Source organism: Raphanus sativus, chromosome 8, assembly GCF_000801105.2.
Source record: "Raphanus sativus cultivar WK10039 chromosome 8, ASM80110v3, whole genome shotgun sequence".
NCBI classification, from domain to species: domain Eukaryota; kingdom Viridiplantae; phylum Streptophyta; class Magnoliopsida; order Brassicales; family Brassicaceae; genus Raphanus; species Raphanus sativus.
Genome location: NC_079518.1, coordinates 21,165,164 through 21,188,007, shown reverse-complemented (window position 1 = coordinate 21,188,007; position 22,844 = coordinate 21,165,164). Strand labels below are relative to the sequence as shown.

General features: G+C 28.8%; 3 protein-coding genes across 3 annotated transcripts; 1 reads left to right on the top strand and 2 right to left on the bottom strand.

The window, feature by feature from the left end:
• Window positions 1–429: 429 nt before the first annotated feature.
• Window positions 430–5,228, bottom strand: LOC130499059 (uncharacterized). The gene is made up of 7 exons (XM_056992959.1): window positions 5,210–5,228; window positions 1,754–2,077; window positions 1,552–1,681; window positions 1,352–1,471; window positions 1,097–1,273; window positions 770–1,009; window positions 430–687 (listed from the first exon to the last, which is right to left on the bottom strand). Exons 2-7 carry the CDS (start codon window positions 1,930–1,932, stop codon window positions 430–432), a joined length of 1,104 nt encoding a protein of 367 aa, XP_056848939.1. The 5' UTR covers window positions 1,933–2,077; window positions 5,210–5,228.
• On the bottom strand, window positions 2,596–4,153 carry LOC130498419 (uncharacterized). The gene is made up of 2 exons (XM_056991769.1): window positions 2,773–4,153; window positions 2,596–2,679 (listed from the first exon to the last, which is right to left on the bottom strand). Exons 1-2 carry the CDS (start codon window positions 4,113–4,115, stop codon window positions 2,643–2,645), a joined length of 1,380 nt encoding a protein of 459 aa, XP_056847749.1. The 5' UTR covers window positions 4,116–4,153; the 3' UTR covers window positions 2,596–2,642.
• A 5,435-nt stretch (window positions 5,229–10,663) lies between the features above and the next one.
• LOC130498823 (proteasome subunit beta type-5-B-like) lies at window positions 10,664–14,547 on the top strand. The gene is made up of 4 exons (XM_056992462.1): window positions 10,664–10,913; window positions 11,008–11,071; window positions 11,137–11,217; window positions 14,384–14,547. Exons 1-4 carry the CDS (start codon window positions 10,863–10,865, stop codon window positions 14,422–14,424), a joined length of 237 nt encoding a protein of 78 aa, XP_056848442.1. The 5' UTR covers window positions 10,664–10,862; the 3' UTR covers window positions 14,425–14,547.
• The last annotated feature ends 8,297 nt before the right edge of the window (window positions 14,548–22,844 follow it).

Below are 22,844 nucleotides of genomic sequence, written 5' to 3'. Positions count from 1 at the left end.
CCCTCGGAATTTTCCGAGGGAATGTCCCTCGGAAAACACTGTCGGAAAATTCCGAGGAACTCTCCCTCGGAATATTCCGAGGGATATTCCCTCGGAAAATTCCGAGGAAATTGTTCCTCGGAATTTTCCGAGGGAATATTCCTCGGAATTTTCCGACGGAAGACTCCCTCGGAAAATTCCGAGGAACACTTCCCTCGGAAATTTCCGAGGGCCTTCGTTCCTCGGAATTTTCGTAAAATATAATTTATATTAATAAATAAATATTAATTTATTTCTTATTAATTAAATTGGAAAATTAATTATTAAATTCGAAAATTAATTATTAAATTGAAAATTAAAATAAAAAACATAATATAAATAGTTCAAAAGTAATATTTCATACAAAACAGAAAATAAAAATAAAGTTTAAAACATAAATTAAAGTTAGAACTACTCGTCCTCGTCGACGTCGAAGTTCTGGTCCGGGAATTGCCTCATGAAGGCCGCCATCATCTTCTCACTCCGCCTCCTGTCTGCCTCTCTAGCTCTCTCTTGAGCCGCCATCTTCTCCTCCAACTGACGGATGCGTTCATCCTTATCCTTCAGTTGATCCATCAGAGTAGGATCAACTGGCACCTGAGACGTAGGAGGAACCGATTTGGATCGACGACCCAAACCGACCAAACGTCCCTTCTTCTTTGGAATCGCCTGAAAAAGAAAATTTAAAATCTTAATCATAGAAAAAAATTTTAAAATTAATAAGTAAATTGATATTTACAAAATATCTTACCGATTCAAGAAGCTCGTTGATTCGGACTTGAGAGAGGGCAGTGGACTCAGTAGATGTGGCGTCAAGATCGAGATCGGCCTGGATCTGGGAGAGACGGGCCTCCTCGTCTTGTGTCATACTGTCCACCAGGGAGACAACCTCCTGCGCAAGACCGTCATCAATCTGGCCCGTGGTCTTGTTGGTGTGGATCCTCTTGTACAAAGGGAAATCACCCACGGGCTCACCTTCATTTTCTTGCGCCTAGGAAAACACATAAATTCAAAAAAAACATTAGAAAGCAGAAAAATTAAAAATTTACAATTAAAAAGAAAAGGAGTTTGAACTTACCATCTTGTCTGCGAGAGTGGGAATAGACTGAGCACCCAAATTGTGCTTGTACATGCCCTTCCCGCCACGATCGCTCTTGCGGTTGGCGGAGTTGGTGTTAGAGACCTGCTTCGTCGAGTCCTTGTCCCAATGGACACACAACTCCTCCCAAGTGGTCATGTTGATCCACTTTGGGACCTTATAATGAAAAAAAAAAATTTTAAAGTTAAATAGAATTAAAAAAATATATTAATAAAGTTAAAAAAAAGAAAATACCTTATCCGCTAGCCACTTCTGCTTCCATTCATATATTTGCCCGGAATATGAATCCATACATTTGTGGATGAAGGCGTTGCGGATGAACGTCGTGTTATCCGGATGCCAGTTGAACTCTTGCTGGAAAAAACAAAACCTGATTAGTAGAAATAAAATTTTAAAGGAAAAAAATAGAAATTTTTAAAAGTTAGAATACTTACAGCAAACTGACGAAACCAGAGCTCCTGCTCATCCCTCGGCATCACTGTGAAGGTTGCGTATCCCTTCTTGAGGTCGGAATACATCATCCTGTTGATCCAAGCGCTGATCCCGTTATGGGATCGGTCGAACCTAATACATAGGAAACAACTTATTAAAAATGAATCTAATTTTTCAAATAAAGAAAATTAAACTTTCACTTACCAAGTCTGACCGGGTTCCCTAGGATACAGAGTGAGATAAGGGAGATGGTCACGACCTGGCTGTTGCACCAGCTGTGCAACAGTCATCACTCCTGGAGCGACATGAGGCTCGGGAATGTCTGGGAAGTCGTGAGGAAGATGAGGGGCCGCAGCGGGAGAAGGAGCCGCATGCTGAACCATAGCGGGACGGGGGCTCTGCGATGAGGATGACGAACCCCGAGACCGGCTAGACGAAACCCGAGAATCCGAAGGGGTCGTCGAAGTAGCGCGGCCTCGCGGTGGGGCCCGACGAGATCGAGCCCTCGCACTCTGGTCACTAGAATCCCTATAATTTTTTAAAAATAATGAATTAAAATTAATAAAATTTATTTTAAAATATATATTTATAAATTATAAAAACAGCTAAAATGATTTATAAATTAAAAAAATGTCTTAAGAATTATTAAATAACTTATAAATTATTTATAAATTTCAAAATATCTAAAAAAATATTAAATGACTTTTAAAATTATTTATAAATTATAAAATTTGCTAAAATAATTTTTAAATGACTTTTAAAATTATTTATAAATTATGAAATTTGCTAAAATAATATAAAAATGACTTACCCTAAAAATCAAATCCCTAAAATCTGATTTTACAAGGTAAAATTCCGAGGAAATTACGAGGAAACCCTCAAGATCCTCGGAATTTCCTCGGAATTCTGAAAAAAAAAAAAAAAAAAAAAAAAAAAAAACTATACTACTCTCCAATCTCTGGTTCATCCTCTGAAACATATGTTAGTATAAAACATATGTTAGTATAAAAATTTGGTAAATAGTATAAAAATTTATTTTCTGCACTCACATAAGTACGCATCCATCCAGCAAATTCTCTCATCTTCAGTGCTTCTAGTTCCTCCTCTGTGGCGTGTCTATATTCGAACCGCTTTTCCGCCATGAAAATCCTGTACATATTATGATAATATAAAAATTTGAACTTGCTAAAATAAATATTAAAAATAATATTTAAATTTTGTACCTCTCGTATTGAAAAACATCTTCGCAGTTGGTGAGCAAATATATTTGCAATTGACTGTGCTCCTCTTCAGTAAGTTGACGGTTCTTTGGTTTTCCGCTGAGTCGTCCAACATCTGTGAAGATGTCTGGAACCGTAACATAATATGTTGCCCTTTCGCCTCTATCATCATGCCGAGCGGGTTTTCTGCTTTTCGTCTGCACTTCTCCTGGAAAGTAGTGCTCCGCAAAGTTTGAAGTTTCTGCTCTGATAAACTGTGCCACTATAGAACCTTCTACCCTACTTAAATTTTTCACCATTTTCTTTAGATGAAACATATACCGCTCATACAGATACATCCATCTATACTGAACAGGACCACCAAGTTCCAATTCTCTTGGCAGGTGAATAACAAGATGCTCCATAACATCAAAAAATGAAGGAGGAAATATCTTCTCAAGGTTGCACTTAATCACGGCTATGTTAGTCTTCAAGTTTTCAATACATTCAGGAGTAACTGATCTCGTGCATAAATCTCGGAAGAAAGCACTTATCCCGGCAACTGCTTCATAAACATTCTTTGGTAATAGTTCCTTGAAGGCGAACGGAAGGAGGCGCTGCATCATTACATGGCAATCGTGACTCTTTAAGCCGGTAAACTTTCCTTCCCTTCTGTCGACACAGTTACCCAAATTAGATGCATAACCGTCTGGAAATTCCACATCCTTTGAAATCCAATCAAAGAACGCATCTTTGGCCGCTGCATCAAGTCGGTATATGGGAAAAGGAGCCCTGCCATTCTCATCAACATGAAGTTCTTCACGAGCACATATATCGACTAAATCCAGTCTTGACTTCAAATTATCCTTGGTTTTACCTTGAACGTTAAGGATCGTGTTCATCAGGTTGTCGAAAAAGTTCTTCTCAATATGCATGACATCTAAATTATGCCTCAGCAGATGATCCTTCCAGTATGGCAGATCCCAGAAAATACTCTTTTTGTGCCAGTTATGTAGATCTCCAACAGCATCTACCGGATAATGCACATGTCCACCCACGTCTGGGGTCCTTTCTGCACCAAAATCTCTTAGTTGTGTCAACATTTCTCTCCCACTGATTTCCGGTGTTGGATCATCAAACACCCTCTTGTTCTTCGTAAATAAATTCCTACTCCTGCGATATGGATGATCTGGTGGTAGGAATCTCCTGTGACAGTCAAACCAACACGTTTTCCTTCCATGTTTTAGTTGGAAAGCATCAGTGTTATCTTGACAATATGGACATGATAGCCTTCCATGTGTTGTCCATCCAGATAACATACCATATGCTGGGAAATCACTTATTGTCCACATAAGTACTGCCCGCATTTGGAAGTTTTCTTTACATGAAACATCGTACGTTTCAGCACCTTGACCCCATAGCTGTTGCAACTCATATATTAGTGGCTGTAGAAATACATCAAGTGATCTCCTAGGATGCTCTGGTCCGGGAACAAGAATGGAGAGAAACAAAAACTCTCGACGCAAGCACAAGTTTGGCGGTAAGTTGTATGGTGTGAGAATGACTGGCCATAGAGAATATTGTCTCCCATGCTTCCCAAATGGGCTGAAACCATCCGTACATAATCCAAGGTAGACATTTCTTCTTTCATACGCAAATTCTGGATAGGTCGATTGAAAATGCTTCCAAGCTTTTGCATCTGAAGGATGTCTAATCTCACCATCCGTTGAATGCTCCGCATGCCATCTCATTGGTTGCGCTGTGCGTTCGGACAGATACAACCTCTGCAACCTTTCCGTCAATGGCAAATACCACATCCTTTTATATGGCACTGGAACTCTTCCACCCGTATCTTTATAACGAGCCTTTCCACAAAATTTGCATGCATCCAGCTGCTCATCCGCCCTCCAATAAATCATGCAGTTATCCCTGCATACATCTATTACCTGGTACGATAAACCAAGACCAGCTACCAGTTTCTGAACCTCGTAGTATGAACCAGGAGCAACATTATCCTCAGGTAGAACACCTTTTACAAAATCAGCAATCGCATCCACACAGTCTTCAGCCAAATTATAATCGGATTTAATGCTCATCAGTCTTGTTGCAGATGATAAAGCTGAATGACCATCTCTGCAACCTTCGTACAAAGGTTGCTTTCCAGCATCCAACATATCATAAAATCTCCTAGCTTGTGTATTGGGTAAATCTTCCCCTCTAAAATGATCATTTACCATCTGCTCAGTACCTACACCATAATCTACGTCCATTCTAATTGGTTCTTCTAACCTAACCGCAGGTTGAGGTTCGCTAGTACTACCATATTCATAATCAGTTTCCCCATGATGATACCAAATTTTGTAACTCCGTGTAAACCCTCGAGTATATAGATGAGTCCAAACATCTAACTGTTTTATAACCTTCCTATTTTTACAAGTAGAACAAGGACATCTTAACATACCTGATTTAGCTTCCGGTTGGTTGAGAGCTTTCCCCATGAATTCCTTTAGACCATTTTCGAACTCTGGCGTAAGCAATCTCGTGTTCGGATCCATATGAGGTCGATCTATCCAAGAGCGATGATAATTATAAGAAGACATGATTTTTTCAATCAGATTCGTGTGTGCAAAATAGAATGAGAGAGGATGAAGATATGTAGTGAATGAAGAGGATGAGGGGTGCTTGCATTTATAGATTAAATCTGCCGATATTTCCCACGACATTCCCAGGAAATTCCGACCAACTAGCCGTTGCCGTCGGAATTTCCTCGGAATAATCAACGGCTCTATTATCCCTCGGAATTTCCTCGGAAATTTCCGAGGGATCTACCAGTCCGTCGGAATTTCCTCGGAAAATTCCGAGGAAATTCCGAGGAAACACGAAAATTGTGTTTCCTCGGAATTTCCTCGGAATTTCGTGGGAATATTCCGACGGACACATAGTCCCTCGGAATTTCCCTCAGAATCCGGCAGTTTTCTAGTAGTGACATTGACTATTATATTTGACTATATAGTTAACCTGATTGAATATTTATGGAGACAAAATTAATTAATATATGATTTTGGAAAGTATTATATGAAAGGGAATAAAATATAGGATATTATATAATGATACTTTCACTCCATCCAATATTGAGTGTGATTGGTAATGGCTGTAGGTGCTGTCCAGAGCACCATTTATTTCTAAAGCACTAAATTCACAGCAATCAAGTTTTATTGACTTTTTAAAAATCACAGCTCCGGAAATAATCTACAGCTGTGTAAGTGCTTTCTAAAGCCAAATATTCAAATCAAATTTTTTGAGCTCTCCATAAAATCTACAGCAATAAAATCTAAAGCCAAAGCAAAAAGTCTACAGCTTTTTTTCTACAGCAAAAATTTTAAAGCTACAACAATTACCAATCGGATATTTTGCAGTATCAACAATTATGTTGATTCCTTAATTAAAAAAGTCAATGTGCTTAATTTAAGTGATTGCATGAAATTTATGGACTTCTTTTTTGAAAGTATTGTACAATGAGTTATAACTTATAAGCCAACTAACGTAAAACTTAAGTATATATATGTTTAGACAAATATATATATACAATATTATCTTGGCCAAAAACCCAACTAATGTTAATATTATATATATGTTTAGACATATGTTTATACAATATATTGGCCTAACCAAAAAACATGAACTTAATTAGACTGATTTGAAAAGACAATTTACTTAATTATTTGGTCTATATTAGTTTTATTGACATTGTTAACAAATATATATATGAGTTATGATCATCATTCATTGTATCAGAATTTGATAATGGGATATGAAATGGTTCTTATCAAAACGGGTTATTCATTAACAAAATGAATAACACAATTGAAATGTTAAGTATGTAAAATTTATCGGAATGTTCATTATGGAAATAAAATGAAAACGATAATTATGGATGCTAATGAATATGGAAACGTAATTCATTCACGGTATACATAATAATGTTTATAATGTATTTTCAATCATACAGAAAAAACGCTAAAGGAAAGAGGACACAACACTTTATATTCATTAATAATTTTTTTAAAAAAAATTTAAACCTTTTCTTTTCTTTTCTTATTTATTTAAAATCATTTTTCAGAACCTTTTATTCATTATAAAGAAATTTTGTATTACTAAAATACCATATAAAGTGTTGTCAGGTGAGAACGGGTAACTAATAGTTCCTTTACCTATAAAGTTTCATCAACCTATATTTGTGATTTTATTTTCCTTATTACCGAATGAAAACCGCAGTTCAATGAATATTTAATAAAATTTGGTCTTAACTATATATTGTACGAAAATGTTAACTATGGAAACTGTATCGGTATGTTATATATGGAAAAAAAAAATTATGCTCATGATTGATTGAAATAATAAGTAAGGGATTGATTATGTGTATACTCTTAATAATACTAAATTTTGGACTGATTTATTAATGGCATATACATGTAATTTTTTCTAGTAATGTAAGGGTTTTTTCAAGATGGTTGTGAGAGTAAATGTGAACATGCCACCTAGGAAATGACATTATGTAAATAGCACATGAAGTGAAGATTATTTTTTTTAGTGCTTCTAAAATAATATATAGGGGATGTGACAAAGAGTTTTTATAATTATGGTAACTACAAACTAAGAATATGCCTCAAATATCAATCAAGAATCCGAGATTGGTGATACCGAATGTGACAATAATGTATTATGTTACGGAGGCCATATATTAGTTAATGTGGATTAGTAATCACGCATCAATATCATTATGCAAAAAAGGCAACAAAATAATACGCCTTCCTATAATTGGAATGAAGGAATCAAATTTTAACATAATTAAAAAACATAATACATTGACCCTGAATTTATGTGTATTGCCGTAATTGATAAAGTTTCAATAAATTATGATAACCAAAAATACTCTGAATATGGAAGACTGGTCCGATTTAATCGTAGAGTAATCAATATTTAGAATCGTTTAAATAATCAATAATGGCATTTTTTGGAATAGGATTATGGTTGTATCATAAAAATAAAAAATATAAAAATTACGATAAACATAAAATATAAAAATAATATATAAATATATGTTTTCACGAAACGATGGATAAAATATAAATAATGTATAAAATATGACAACTACCACTATTATAAGTATGAGCATTATATTAACAATATATATATATATATATATATATATATGTTCTTTTGTTGCAACAAAAATATATATATTTTTTATGTTAGTATGAGCATTATAACTTCAGTTGAGAAAGAATACATCACCAAAATATCACCAAAATATAAAAGAAGTATACATAATGTTATTGTCTGTATAAACATAAACTATAAAACAGCCGTATAAAAGTGCCATTTTAATCACCAAAAATGGTATGAGAAGTAAACGTAAAGCACATCACGTAAGGCAATACACGTATTGTAACCACCGCATGATCATAAATAATATAACATAAAGCATTACACGTATTAATAACATTTATTCCCTATTCAATATAACATATGTCCATTAGAATGGCATGAGAAGTAAATACTCTAGGCAAGGATGGGCTTTTGAAAAAAATGGTGTGAGGTTAAATGTGGAGATGCCACATAGGAAATGGCACACATGTAATAAACACATGAACAAAAGGTTACTTTGATTAGTGGTCTCCTCAAATAATAGTAAGGGGATTTGTTTTGTCATGATTAATATGCAGTAATGTATTTGTATGTACTAATGTGTCGTATTAAATTTGTAGTAATGTTGTATATGAGTTGGGAAAATAACCAATTTTGACCCAAATAATTTTAATCAACTCAATTATAATTTAAAAAACTATTCAAAATTCTTAAAAAATACCTAAATCTATATTGATTATACAGAAGTTAGTCAACCGCTAACAAGATAAAACGACGTCGTTTTGATATACAAGAAAAATGCCAATTTCGACCCCCAATAGTTTCAGACATAACAAATACAAACCGAACAAAGAATCAGTACCAAATAAAACATCACCTCAATTATAACTAAAAAAATAGGTGAACTTCTCAAAACATGTCTAAATCTACATTAACTCTAACAAAAGTTATGAACATTTATAAAATAGAAATTCTATTATATATTAAATGAAATGCACTTAAGTGACTTTTTCTAACATGTTGATCATTTGTGAAGCTTTAAGAAATGTTTAATAATTTTTTTGGTCGTTAAATTTTATTTTTATTTATTTTAGTTTAGATTTAGAATAAAGAAAAATCTAAAACCTATTTATTTTGATCAAATCAAGAACCAATTAATTAATCTCAATTGCTAAATAATATAAATTATATTCCAAATAATGATTTATGGTAACTAATTGTTGAAATTATATAAAGAGTAATAAAGTTTGATCATTTTTTATATTTATAAGTTACATAAAATAATGAAATTTTTTTTCATAATTCTTAATTGTTTTAATTAGATCTAAAATAAAAAATAAGTCTAAACTAATTATTATCACTTGTCGAATAACCTAAATGATATTACAAATAATAATCATGGTAGGTAATTTTCAAAATTATAGAAAGTGTAATAACATTTGATCAGTTTTTTATATTTATATATTACATAAAAATGAATAGGTAAAAGGATTATAGAAATTGACATAATAATTTCATATTCAAATAAAAATACAGTTGTATCTATAATAATTATTAATCTCTTAAAACTAGAGCTTGACCCGCACGCCCGTGCGGGTGTATAACTTTTATAAAATATGTTGTTTTAATGTTAATATTAGAGTTGGGCAAAAAATCCGACGGAAATCTTCAAATTGGGTGTATAACTTTTATAAAATATGTTGTTTTTATAAATTGTTTAGTGACATTTTAAAAATATAAGTTATTTAGATATTTTATGTTCATACAAATTTATGCAGACCCGAAAAAATTCAAATCGAACACTGCTTAAAAACATTTAATACCGAACACAGTTTAGTTTTAAAATAAAAAACCCGATAATCGTTAAAATTGTTTTGTAAAGTATACAAGAATATTTATCTCTAACTGATTATGTAAATAAATAAAATAATTTTGGTAACCCTTTTGAATTTTTGTCACTAATAGAACAATTTTATTTAAACACATGTGAAAATACTATGATTAATACATAAAATAAATGTCATCAAATTATAACGGTAATTATAATTAATAAAGTAGTTTGAAAGAATAAAAATATGTAAATAAAATATATAAATAAAAACAATAAATGAAATGGTTAAAATTAGTTGAAAAGGAAATTAAAATCTGTGAGAATCTATTTAAAATTAAGTAAATATTATTTTGTATTTCAGTTTTAGTATAATAGATTGTGAATGTTGTTGTTATATGGTAAACTTTGAAAACCATATATTTGCGCTAACCACATGAACTAAATTGCACAATATATTGGGTGTATAAAATATTATGGTTAGCAAAAATTTAAACAATAGTTTGGATTCTAGTGATTCACAATATTTGATTGTTTATTTTTATAATTGGGCAAAAAATTGGATTGTTTTTTATTTATTTTTGATTCTTAGAATTATTGTAGATTGGAAAGCAAGTCAATGCAGAAGAATTATTCCGTTCAAACACATTAGGTCATCTATACTATTAAAGCAGAATCCCTCCTAGGATTCTGCCCTTGATTTTTTGAGTTATTTACAAGAGAATGTCATTATGTTATTTTCTGATTTAAAGAAAAAAGAAAATTCACCCAATAAATTTAACCAATGGTAATGCAATCTTTTTGTGATCAATCGCCGAAGATTCATTTATACGTAAAGATTTTCCCACAACGCGACATCACTACCCATTATTATTTTATATTATATACTACTTATTTCCTTGTGTAGAATCGTTAATAACTATGAAGAATTAGGGTTATCAAAACGCAGACATGTCTCTGCTGATATGGGTTTTTGAGAGAAGAGCTTTTTGATTATCTCATGATATATTAGCTTTCACATATATAACATTTTGATATTCGATGGATACTTTTATTATTTTTAAACTGAGACTTTCAATGATTCTGTTGGATTAAAAGAAGAAGCTTGATACAAAGAGGATTCGAGAACTCCTTGCCCATGATTGGCCTTGGCTCTAGCAATGATATGCTCTCCTTTTATATTCCCCGAGTGAGTTTTTTCGTGTTTTAATAAAAAATATTGGATTCCTCCGCGAAGCAGTGTGGTGATATGCTTTGGTTTTTGTTTGATTGGTTGGTTTCAGAAAGTTGTACAGATGGTTAAGCCTGTGAAAGAAACAATCACACTAGCTCTAATCTACAAAGAAGGTGTCATGGTCTGCTTTTCTTATATTTTTTTTTAATTATGTGTTTATCTGATTCAATAACAGTAGGTATCATGAGAAGGAGGAAGAGGTGGCAACATTCAGTGGTTGACTATGGCCTAAGTTACATCTGCAATTGCAGTTCTGCAGGTAAATATATTTATTTTTTATGCCAAACAATTTTCTTTACAAATCAAAACAAAACTATAAATGTTAATTAACTATAGCATTTATTTTCGGTAAAGATTTAGCATATGCATAGAAAATTCCTTTTTAACCAGCTTTTTTGAATAATTACGTATTTATAACAATTACATATACTTAGTTTTGCAGATAATAAATAATTAAAACTAATATCACTTATTTTTATACAGATTAAGTGATGTGTCTTTCTTCGTAGTATATTTTCCAAATTCTTGGAATAACAAAAATCATAAACTTTTATTTTTTCAACATTTTATACTTATGTTTTTATATTGTTTGAACAAAAATATGCATCTAAGTAATCAAAAAAATAATAACTTTTATTAAAAAATAATATTAAAATATGCAATGGGAAATATCTTTAGTATTATATCTGTAAATATAACACTTTAGAATAAATTAAAAAATTAATACAATATTTTTCTGAAAATTAACTTCTTAAAAATTAATATATATAGTATATATATATATAGACAACTTTTTATAGCATATCTAACATCTATGATTAGTTTTCAAACGGGAATAACTAACACAAATTTAAATGTATCATATTATCTTATATAACAACACATAATTTTATAATTAACAAATTTTGTAAAATTTTAAAAGAGAATAAATTCGGCGATTTTAAAGCGCGGGATTTAGCTCAACTAAGTTTAAATAATTAAACAATGTATTACTATTTTATGGCATATTCTTTATGTTAGTTAAAGAATATATAGCTAAGAATTTATTATGAATAAGATATTCTTATAAAAATCTACTTATAATCGCATCTTACCTTTAATTGTCACCAAAATTTATATTTTGAACTTATGTAGCTGTCAATAAATCAATTTTTCTTTTCAAAAAGAATTTACATAACACTTACAATATTACATTTATTTTATTTTTTATCCAGTATATTAAAATTTTCTTTATTTTTGATATAAATAATCACTGTAATATTTTTATCTGAAAATTTTAAATTCATAGGAGTTATCTGATATTTTATCCAAAAAATCCAAAATATAGTTTTTACTCGAATTATTCAAAATTACCTCAAAAACGGAACCGAACCAAAATCAAATTAAACTTGAAACTTATTAGATTTTTAACATTATTATCCGAACCAAACCGAAAACTAAAATAACCAAACTGAATCTGAACCCAAAATGATAAATAAACAAACAGTACTTATGTGTTTTGAATCGAAAAAAACTATAACTGAACTATAACCAAAGCGAAAACCCAAAAGAAAAACAAACTGAAACAGAACTGAAAATCAAATATTAGTTAACAAATAGACATATTAATAAATTTGTAACGAAAAATAATCCCGCGCTTTGAAAGCGCGGGTCAAAATCTATTATAAATTATTCCTTTCTATATCTTATAGCAATATCAAATATTCCTCATTGAGTTGCCAAAAAAAAAATCAAATATTCCTCATTGATTACGTTTTGACTTTGAGTTTATTTATTTTGTTTGTTAGCAAAGTAGAACAATCGAGTTGGGGCTAATAATAACAAACAAATAAGTAGACTGATTTTGAGGGTTAATAATAACAAACTAGATTTTGAACCGCGCTTCAAAAGCGCGGATTTATTTTTGAAATTAAATAAATACTTTTATATGAATTTCTATATAATATAGCATATAAGTCTAGACAAATATCCGAAATCGATGAACCAAATCCTACCAAACCGAAATATCAAAACCAAATTGAAACAAATTTCATAAATAATCCTATATTTTTTAAGTAACAAAACCGAATCAGATCCAAATCAAGAACCAAAAGAGTACCCAAAATTGTAAAATACAAATTATAAACCTATTAATATTAATTATTTCTATATAACCAAATATCTTAAAGTGTTATTTATAAACCAAACTATCCAAAAACTAAATTACTTGAATATATTTTTATCTAAAATATTTAAATTTATCCAAATTATCTGATATTTTTATTTGAACAACCCGAATTACCTGCTATTTAAACTAATCCCCCACTCCTCCGACTTATAAGATGTTTTTACTTATAGTATATGAAATTACTGGGAAACCAAACCGGAACCAAATTGGACCCATTTTTTTAATACTACCTATTTTCTAATTTTACTACCTGAACTGAACCGAAAACCAAAATAACGAAACTGAAATTTGTAAATATCTTAATTGCTAAATGTAATGGTTCCTAAATATCCAGAACTAAAAAACCAAAATATACCTGAACGTAAATGAATGCTAAGACGTAATTGTTTATCTACATCTAAATGGTACCAAGAAATCATTCTATTTGTACAAATTTTTTATCTCTTTTTAGCGGGATACATATATAATTTATAAAAAAATATATATATATATAAGCAATGTCTTCATATTTAACCCAAACTGGCAGTCAAATTGGTAAATCCGATGATCCATATATAATCTGGTGCAGATTTAATAAAAACTGTTAACTATTTTTTTTTTTAAACTTAAAATCCACCTTTAACCTGTAGCTTGATGCTAATCGACCTAGTAAAAATCCAAAATGTCTGACAGTATTTCTAAAAAAACAATTTAATTTTTAATAATACATTAAAACTGAAGAAAATAGTTTATCAAGTTGTTGATTAGCTTAACTTTTAGCCAATGCTTAAATTTGGTATTAGAAATTAGTCAAAAATTTCCTTTTTATGACGGACAAAATATAAATTCAAATAAAATATTTTAAATCTGTATTTACAATTTTTCAATAAAACATGAATTTGTATATTATTTTTTATTTTTCAATAGTTAAAGATATTATTTTTGTGTATAATAATATTATTTTTATAGATTAGCATTTGCAAAACTATACAGTAACTTGCATATTTATTATGTAGTCTTTGAGTTTATTGTTTGCTGTAAAAATATTTTTAGTATGTGGCCATACACTTATTCAACGTATATAATAAAGATTGGTGGGCTGTTACTACTGAATTCAATAAATATCCTAAATGAGTAGTCAACCTGATTTTATATTTTGAAATCATAATTAAACCAAATCTGCCAATTTTGTTTTGATTTTTAGTGTATACTAGGTGACCGACCCGCACCATGTGCGGATATAAAAATATTGTATAATATCGATTGAGTTCAAATGTAGGAGAATGTGGAACACGTGAGAGTTTCAATGCTGAGACATGATTTGCGCAAATCTCCAAGATGCAGTATGGGTGGAATTCGTTACTTTTTCGGTTCAGTTGGTTTGTTTAGTTTGATTTTAATATATTTTTTCAACTGAAGTAAACCATATTTAGTCTGGTTCGGTGTGGTTTATATCCAGTTTAGTTTATATTCGGTTCGGTTGGTTTTTTTGGATCGGTTTAATTAGGATCTTTGTCGCTTAATTTTTTTTTAAAAAATTATGTTTTAAAACATAAATTATGTACACATAAACTATGTGAACTAAATACAATATAAAACTGAAACAAAAACTAAAAAAGTCACAAAAAGTATATAAGAATAAAACAAATGAATGTTAACTAAAGTAAAAAAAATCAACATCATTAGTATGTTTTTAATAAAAGTTAACTAATAAAAAACAAATGTAAGAAAAATATACAGGAAATAGTGATGTATTAAAAAATGTGATAAAAATCTCACAGGTATCACAATCCCATAGAAATTTAAAAAGAAAATGTGATAAATCTTTTAAATATAATCCATAAGTAATATAAAATAAGAAGAACAATTATGAATTAAAAAAATCCCATAGAAACCTGCAAAAAATTGTCATATTTTGTTAGCAATTGTACAATATAAAATAATTTGATAGATTTCAAAATTTTATTGAGACTTACTAGGGCTGGGCGTTCGGGTACCCATTCGGGTTTCAGTTCAGTCCATTCGGGTTTCGGGTTTTCGGGGTCAAAGATTTCAGCCCCATTCGATATTTCTAAATTTTGGTTCGGGTTCGGTTCGGATCTTTACGGGTTCGGTTCGGGTTCGGATAACCCATTTAAAATGTTTTTAAATTTTCAAAATTCATTATATACTTTAAATTTTCAAAATCTATATAAGAAAGATAATATATTACATATAAATTATCATAACATATATGTCAAAATACCTTAATTTAACATATAAATTGGTTTTCTTTGAATATTTGGATAAAGAATCAATAGATACTAGACTTTGACCCGCACGCCCGTGCGGATGTATTTCTTTCAACAATATATGTTATTTGTTTTTAATTCACTATTTAAGGTTAGACAAAAAAACCAAATTCGAAGAATTGAATCGATCTCTATCCAAAAAGATAGTACTAAACTCAATCCAAAAATTAGTACCAAACCCGAACCAAAATTTATTAAATATCCAAATTATTCAAAATTTTGGTATTTAGAGAACTGAAACCTAATCCGATCTGAACATAAATACTTCGCTCCGAAATAGATTTTATTGTTCTATATATTAATTAGTTTTAGATTTAATGTATATAAAAACATCTAGAATATATATAATATTTTTAAGTTGGTTTAAATACTTAAAAATATTTACAAATAGTCAAAAGTGAATATCTAAAATAGTTAAAGTATACTCAAAACACCAAAAATACTTAAAATAGTTATTGATTCTCTATCCAAATATTTAAACAAAACAATTTATATGTTAAGTTTAGGTACTCTAACATATGTTATTCAAATTTATATATAATATATTATTTTGTTAATAGATTTTGAGAAATTTAAAGCATATAATAAATTTTAAATTTTCAAAATAGTTTAAATGGGTTATTCGAATCTGAACCAAACCCGCAAATATCTGAACCAAACCCAATCCAAAATTTAAAAATATCCGAATGGGACTGAAATTTTTGATTTCGAAAACCCAAAACCTAAACAGACTTGAACTAAACCTGAGTAGGTACCATTATAGTTATGTATTTTGTGCAACCAATAGTATAGTTATGTATTAGTTTTGGTTGCAGTGCTCTTTAAACGTGAACTAGATCATGACCCGCTCTACCGAGCGGGAGTCAGTTTTTTTTTTTTATCTTTGTTTCTACTAAATTTACTAAATGTTATACATGATTGCAATGTGTATTAATATAAAATTTTGATAAATAACAATGTGTACTAATGTGTTTAAATAAGTAATGTGTTTAATTACTAAATTTGATTTTTAAATTTTATGATAACATGAAGTAGATTTTTTTATATATATATTTAAAATATATAGTGCTATATATTTTGTATTTTCAACATTTATCATATAAAACTTACACTGTGGTATTATTTATATGAAAATATGTGTAACATAATATATAAATATATTATATAAACATATCTACGATTTTCGCAAAGGCCATGCGCACCCGCACGGGTTTTATTTTTAAAATGTATTCTATATTGTTTAGTTTTATGTAGTATCGAGTTTGTATAATTCAATTTTGTGTTTAAAGAACAATATCAAATCTGTCTTTATGTAAAAATAACACTTTACAAGCGCGAGTTGTGTCTTTCTATTGTAACACAAAATTTTATATAAAACTTATGTTTTTTTGTACATTACGAAATTAAATTTTTTAAAATAACTATTACATAATTTCAAAGTGAATTATATCTCTGAGGTCTAATATATTTTGTGTGTAATGGTTCAAAGCATTTTCGATATATATTATATTTCAGTTTGGTTTGTTTTTAGTATTATTGTATAAGTATAATACTATACAATATTACTATATTCTATACAATATATAAAGCTATGTGTTATTTGTTTTAGAAAGTAGATTAGGCCCAACGTAGTTAAAGAATAATCATATCTTTATGTATGTGTCTGTGACTTATCTATTTAATGTTATTCGTACTAATAAAATCAATATGGCCAATGAAAGTATACTGATCAATTTAAAATGAATTGTATAAGGTAATTCTAAAACGATTAATATTTTTAGTATTTTTAGTATCTATCTTATTTAAATCGACATGTAATAAATGTGAAAATCATATATGGAATATGAACAAAAAGAAGAATTGTATTTAAGGAAATACATCAATGCAAAGTTAGACTATAGTACGTATTATATATAAAGAATGAGACATTTAATTTAAATATATGAGGTCCACCTTTAAAATCTACCTAGAAGAAGTTGTAATGTTTCTGATTTAATAAGATAGATTTGACGATGGATTAAACAATATATTTTTTAAACTATGAGCCAATAACGACGTATGGACCAATAAAATGGGCTTTTCACTTTGGGTTGAAATTTGGCGTGAGATCTAAGAGCATCCGCAGCGGCAATTCGAGGCTCGAGTTCATAAATCCATTTTTTTATTAATTTTTTTTTTACTTTTTTGTTTTGATTTAAAAAAAAAAAAAAAAAAGCGGGCCAGTCGTGGGCCACCACGTGTCGTGGGGCCCACGCTACAGTTGCTGAACCGATTCATCCCGAAGAGGCGCACAGCTTGAAGTTCATAAATCTGGATTTGTTTAATATTTTTTGTCTCGGTTTTTGTGTGAACTTTGGTGTGATATCACTAATGGGCATGCTCTAAGGTCAATATTAAGCGATTGTGTTTTTAAAAACCAATGGCATTCAACCGTAAATAATGAGATGAAGTCAGGATTATTTCTCATTTGTACTTCACTTTTAATATATTAGATTTAACTATTTTTGGTGTTTTCATTATACTTTAGCTATTTTAAACATTTACTTTTGACTATTTGCATATATTTTTCGAGTATTTTGGAAAATTTAAAGGTATCTTATATATTTTTAATATTTTTAATATACATTATATATAAAAATAATGTATATATTTAAGTATATAAATTTATTTCGGATACATTCGGGTACCCAAAATACTTCGGTTCGGTTCGGTTTCGGTTTTTTAAATACCAAAATTTTGAACCCGTTCGGATATTTAATCAATTTCGGTTCGGATTCGGTGCTACTTTTTCGGATCGGGTTCGGTTTGATTTTTCGGGTTCGGATTTTTTGCCCAGCCCTAAGACTTACCTGTTATTAAATTTGCATATCGCTATTGAAACAGACTGAAAATGGTTTGTAGTCAACTACAATTGGTCTTTCGTCTATGTTATTTATCTGTTAATAGAAAAAAAAAAACAAATGTAAGAATTTATAAATTTTAAATTTTTTATCTAATAAAAATACACTAATAAGTTAGTATTGACAGCCCTTGGGTGTCTTATTTATATATACTCTACCTTCCTTTTTCCTTGTGTTATTAGGGGATATTTTCATAATAAATAACGAAACAGTTCAAAGAAAAATATTAAAGTCATATTGTAATTAGATGATTTACAATAAATATGATATAAACCTGTGCAATTAAATCATATTCAAAATAAGGTAAGTTTTTAAAAACGAATTAACAAATTGGAAACATTAAGGTAAATTGCATTAAAACGATGTGATAAATATGATTACTTGAACAGGTAATCTGTGTTCAAAATAAATTAGGTTATTAATAAACTAAAAACATAAAGGTAAATTACCTTTAAACTATCATTGATTCATCAATCAACTTGCGGAAGTAATCATAAATAAAAGAAGTTATTTTACGCGAATTAACTAATTAGAAACATCAAGGTAAATTCTTTTTTTAATATCTATATATATATATATATATATATAATGAAGATAATAGTTTTGGGCTTTTCTAAATCTCAAATCACCAAACACATTTAATACAATATCACATGTATATAGTTCCTAATAAATGACATAAAAAGAACAATAAATTTACTTAATAGACATTTTTTTAACGAAAATTATATTTTTAAATTTGTCAATTAAATGTATATTAAAAATACTTCCTAAAGAGAAAATTTCGTTTAGAATTATATATAATAAAAAATTTTAGAATATTTCAAATTTTGTTGTACAGTAGAGAAAATATCATTCTAATCGCACATCTTTTGCAGGATCGGAATGGTGAACTCTTAGAGGTGTGAAATATGAACACTTCCCTCAAATCATCAAAGAAAAAATATAAAACAAAATTACAATCAGCAAATCAAAAAAAATGTGTATATATAAGCTTATAATTCTAAACAGTAATATAAATCTACAAAAAAAAAATCTACTAATAAAAAAAGAAAAGTATTCGCAGCACAAAAACATGGTATTGAAATGATATAGCTTAGAGATGTTATCAAATTGAGAAAAAAATTTACCAGATTGAGGAACAAAGATGTTATCAAAATGATATATCAAAGAGGTGTACCATCAAATCATATATAGCTCCAGTGGAGAAATCATCATAATAGGGTATCTGCATATAAACCAAAAGAAAAATCAGTTCTCATGAAATATAAAAGCTTAATGTTCTAAAATAAAAAGAAGAAAAAAGTTCAGAACATTATTAACATAAAAAGTTCATAATACAAAGTTCAATGATTTAGTTTCTTCTATTGTGAATTCTTATTTATAGTAAATTGGTGGACGTTTTTCAATAATTTTGCTTGCATGATAAGCTAAGAATTAGAATATTCTCTAATAAATTCTCAATAAACATTATACTTATAAGGTAATATTATTTTTGAAATATCTTGGGAAAATTTAATGAATTAAAAGAGAAAAGATTGAATATTAATGACCTCTTTGAATTTAATGATATTCTTGCGCAAGTAATATATAATAAGATAATTATTATCTCCTATCAATTAGAATTTCTCTCAATTAAAAAAGACTATATATAGGGAAAAAATTCCTTTATTTATACAATCGTAGATAACATACAAACTAAATACTATTTGATAAATGTAAATTTATTTAAATCAATACAATTTCGTATTGTCATATGAGAATCATAATTACAAACATACAAAGACTAAATGACTTGTTAAATACCGGAATTAAAAAATCTAGAATATTAAATTAGACATCATGTTTTATAAATAAATAATTATAATCTATTAATTATTTTATTTACTATTTATCAAATCAATACAATTTTGTATTGTCATATCAAAATCATCATTATAAACATAAAAAGCCTATATTGTCATATCAATAACTTGCGCTTCATTGTACTTTTTAAATAAGGTAAGCCATTTAATATGAATTATTAAATGTAATAGATTTAAAAATATATTCAAAATAGATTAAAGAAAGTAACAACTTGTGCAAGGTTTGTATAATTAAAATAAGGTAAGTCGTTAAAATGAATTAACAAATTTGATAAATTTCTAAATTTGTATTGTCATATCAATAACTTGCGCAATAATCATATTTTTAAATAAGGTAAGACATTTAATACGAATTATTAAATTTAATAGATTTAAAAATATATCCAAATATATTAAAGGAAGTAACAATGGATGCAGGATATGTATAATTAAAATAAGGTAAGTCATTAAAAAGAATTAACAAATTTGATAAATTTAATAATTAAATAAATTGGATACATTTACATGCGCAAGAAATGTATATTCTCAATAAGGAAACATTATATTGTCTCCTCTTTGTTTATATTAAATGTTGTTTCTATTTTCTTAATTTTTAGAATTTTTTAAATAATCTTAAATTGAATGCGGATTTTTGGTCGGTAAATATTTAATCCTTCTTTTTGGTGGGTAAATATTTAATATATTTTTATTTAATACACTTATATAATATTTATGCGGATTTCACAATTATACATACACACAATAATTTATTAATCCTTCAATTCTTAAATAGCATTTATGTAGTATTTTTAAAAATATATATTGTTTGTTGGCGATCTGCGATAATGTATTTAAATATTTTATATAAATAATAATAAATAGTTACTAATTTTAAACATATTTTAGTATAATATGTATGTGTGTTTTTCTATCAATAATTATATAAAGGATAAGACACTAATTTTTAACTCTATTTCTTACCACTCTCATTCGCAGGTTGAAAACCAAATTATATTTTATACTAAATTTTATATATATATATATATATACATATATATATATGTACTAATGTTTAAAGAGTTAGTATATATAATTTATAATAATGTTCTAAAGAGTATAATATATATATATATATATATATATGTACGTACTAATTCTAGGAATGAAAGTGTTTGGAAGCCTAGATTTAATAGGTTATAGGTTAACTCTAGAATGAGAGTGTTTGGAAGCCTAGATTAAGTGGTTCTAGGTTTATTCTTCTCTGCTGATTTTAAAATAAATCAAAAAGAAATTAGAAAAAAGAACTAATAGAATTAAGAGAATTAATTCGATAGTGCCTTGTATGAGTGCCACGTAAGCAGAAATCATTAAAGTGACTTCTCTTTTAATGTATAGGGGGATATGGTAGGCGATTTTCTAGGTAAAGGAAAAAAAATTAATGAACATTTTGCCATTAATATGGGCCATTATTAATAATTTTGTATAGTTAAAGATAAATAAAGTAAGACTAAGATTTAATTAACTAACTAGATTTTGATCCGCGCTTTCAAAGCGCGGATTTATTTTCTTTTTTTTTTTAAATTGACAAATATTTAGTAAATGTCATATTTTTATATATTTGTTTTTTTATAAAAGACTTAAGCTTTTTTTTTTAATCGTGTTTCATTTTAAATGAGTATATGCATGAGCACAATATCCGGACCCGAAGAAACCAACCTGAAACCGACCCAAAAATCATGGTCCCGAACTCGATCAGACCCGGGGTAAATATCCGAATGAGTTCTAAATTGCTATATCCGAAGAATTGGTCCCAAATCCGACCCAAACCAAGAACCGAATGAGTACCCAAAGATATCCGAAATGTGAATATATATCTTAAAATATATGTTATAATTATATGTATAATTATTTTAATATTTTAAATTAATATTATAAGTTAACTATAGTAGTTATTTCGATATTTTTGAATATTTTTGGATAAAATATGATAATTTGGAGAAACGTTTACCCAAAAAAACTGTATAAAATGGATATTTTGGTTACTTTTGGTTACGTTTGAGTAATTTGGATACAAAAATTTTGAACCTAATCGGATACTTTGGTTACTTTGAGTACAAATAACCGAACCCGTTTTAGATACTTTGGTTATTTGGTTATTTTTCAGGTTCTTATGCATGAGAACCAAACCCACCCGGACCCAGAAAGATCCGACTCGAACCCGACCCAAAATTTTATAATACCCGAATGGGATTTAATTTCAAAACCTGAAAAACCCGATCCGTACCCGAAAGAACCGATCTGTACCCGAATGGGTACCCGAACGTCCAGGTCTAATGAGTATTTACGTTTAAAAAATTAAACTTTATTTTTAATGAATTAAGTTGGTATAACTCTGATAGATTAATTTTTTATGTGGTTAATGTTTTAAATAAAAATTATATACTTTTAGTAAAGATTTATACTTTTCAATGAAAAATCCATTTTTTTATGAATGCTTAAATTATATTAAAAAGAGAAAAAACATAATAATTAAGTGATCAATTTTTTGTCACTACACAAAATATTAAGAATGGTTGAAAATAAATTATTTGAACTTGGAGAAAAAAAATAAGAATTGGATCTGATTTCTTAATCGGCGGCAGTGGGCTTGATCCAAAAAATTGACCCAATATTAATGTGTTATTAGTATTACTTGATTGCCCTTA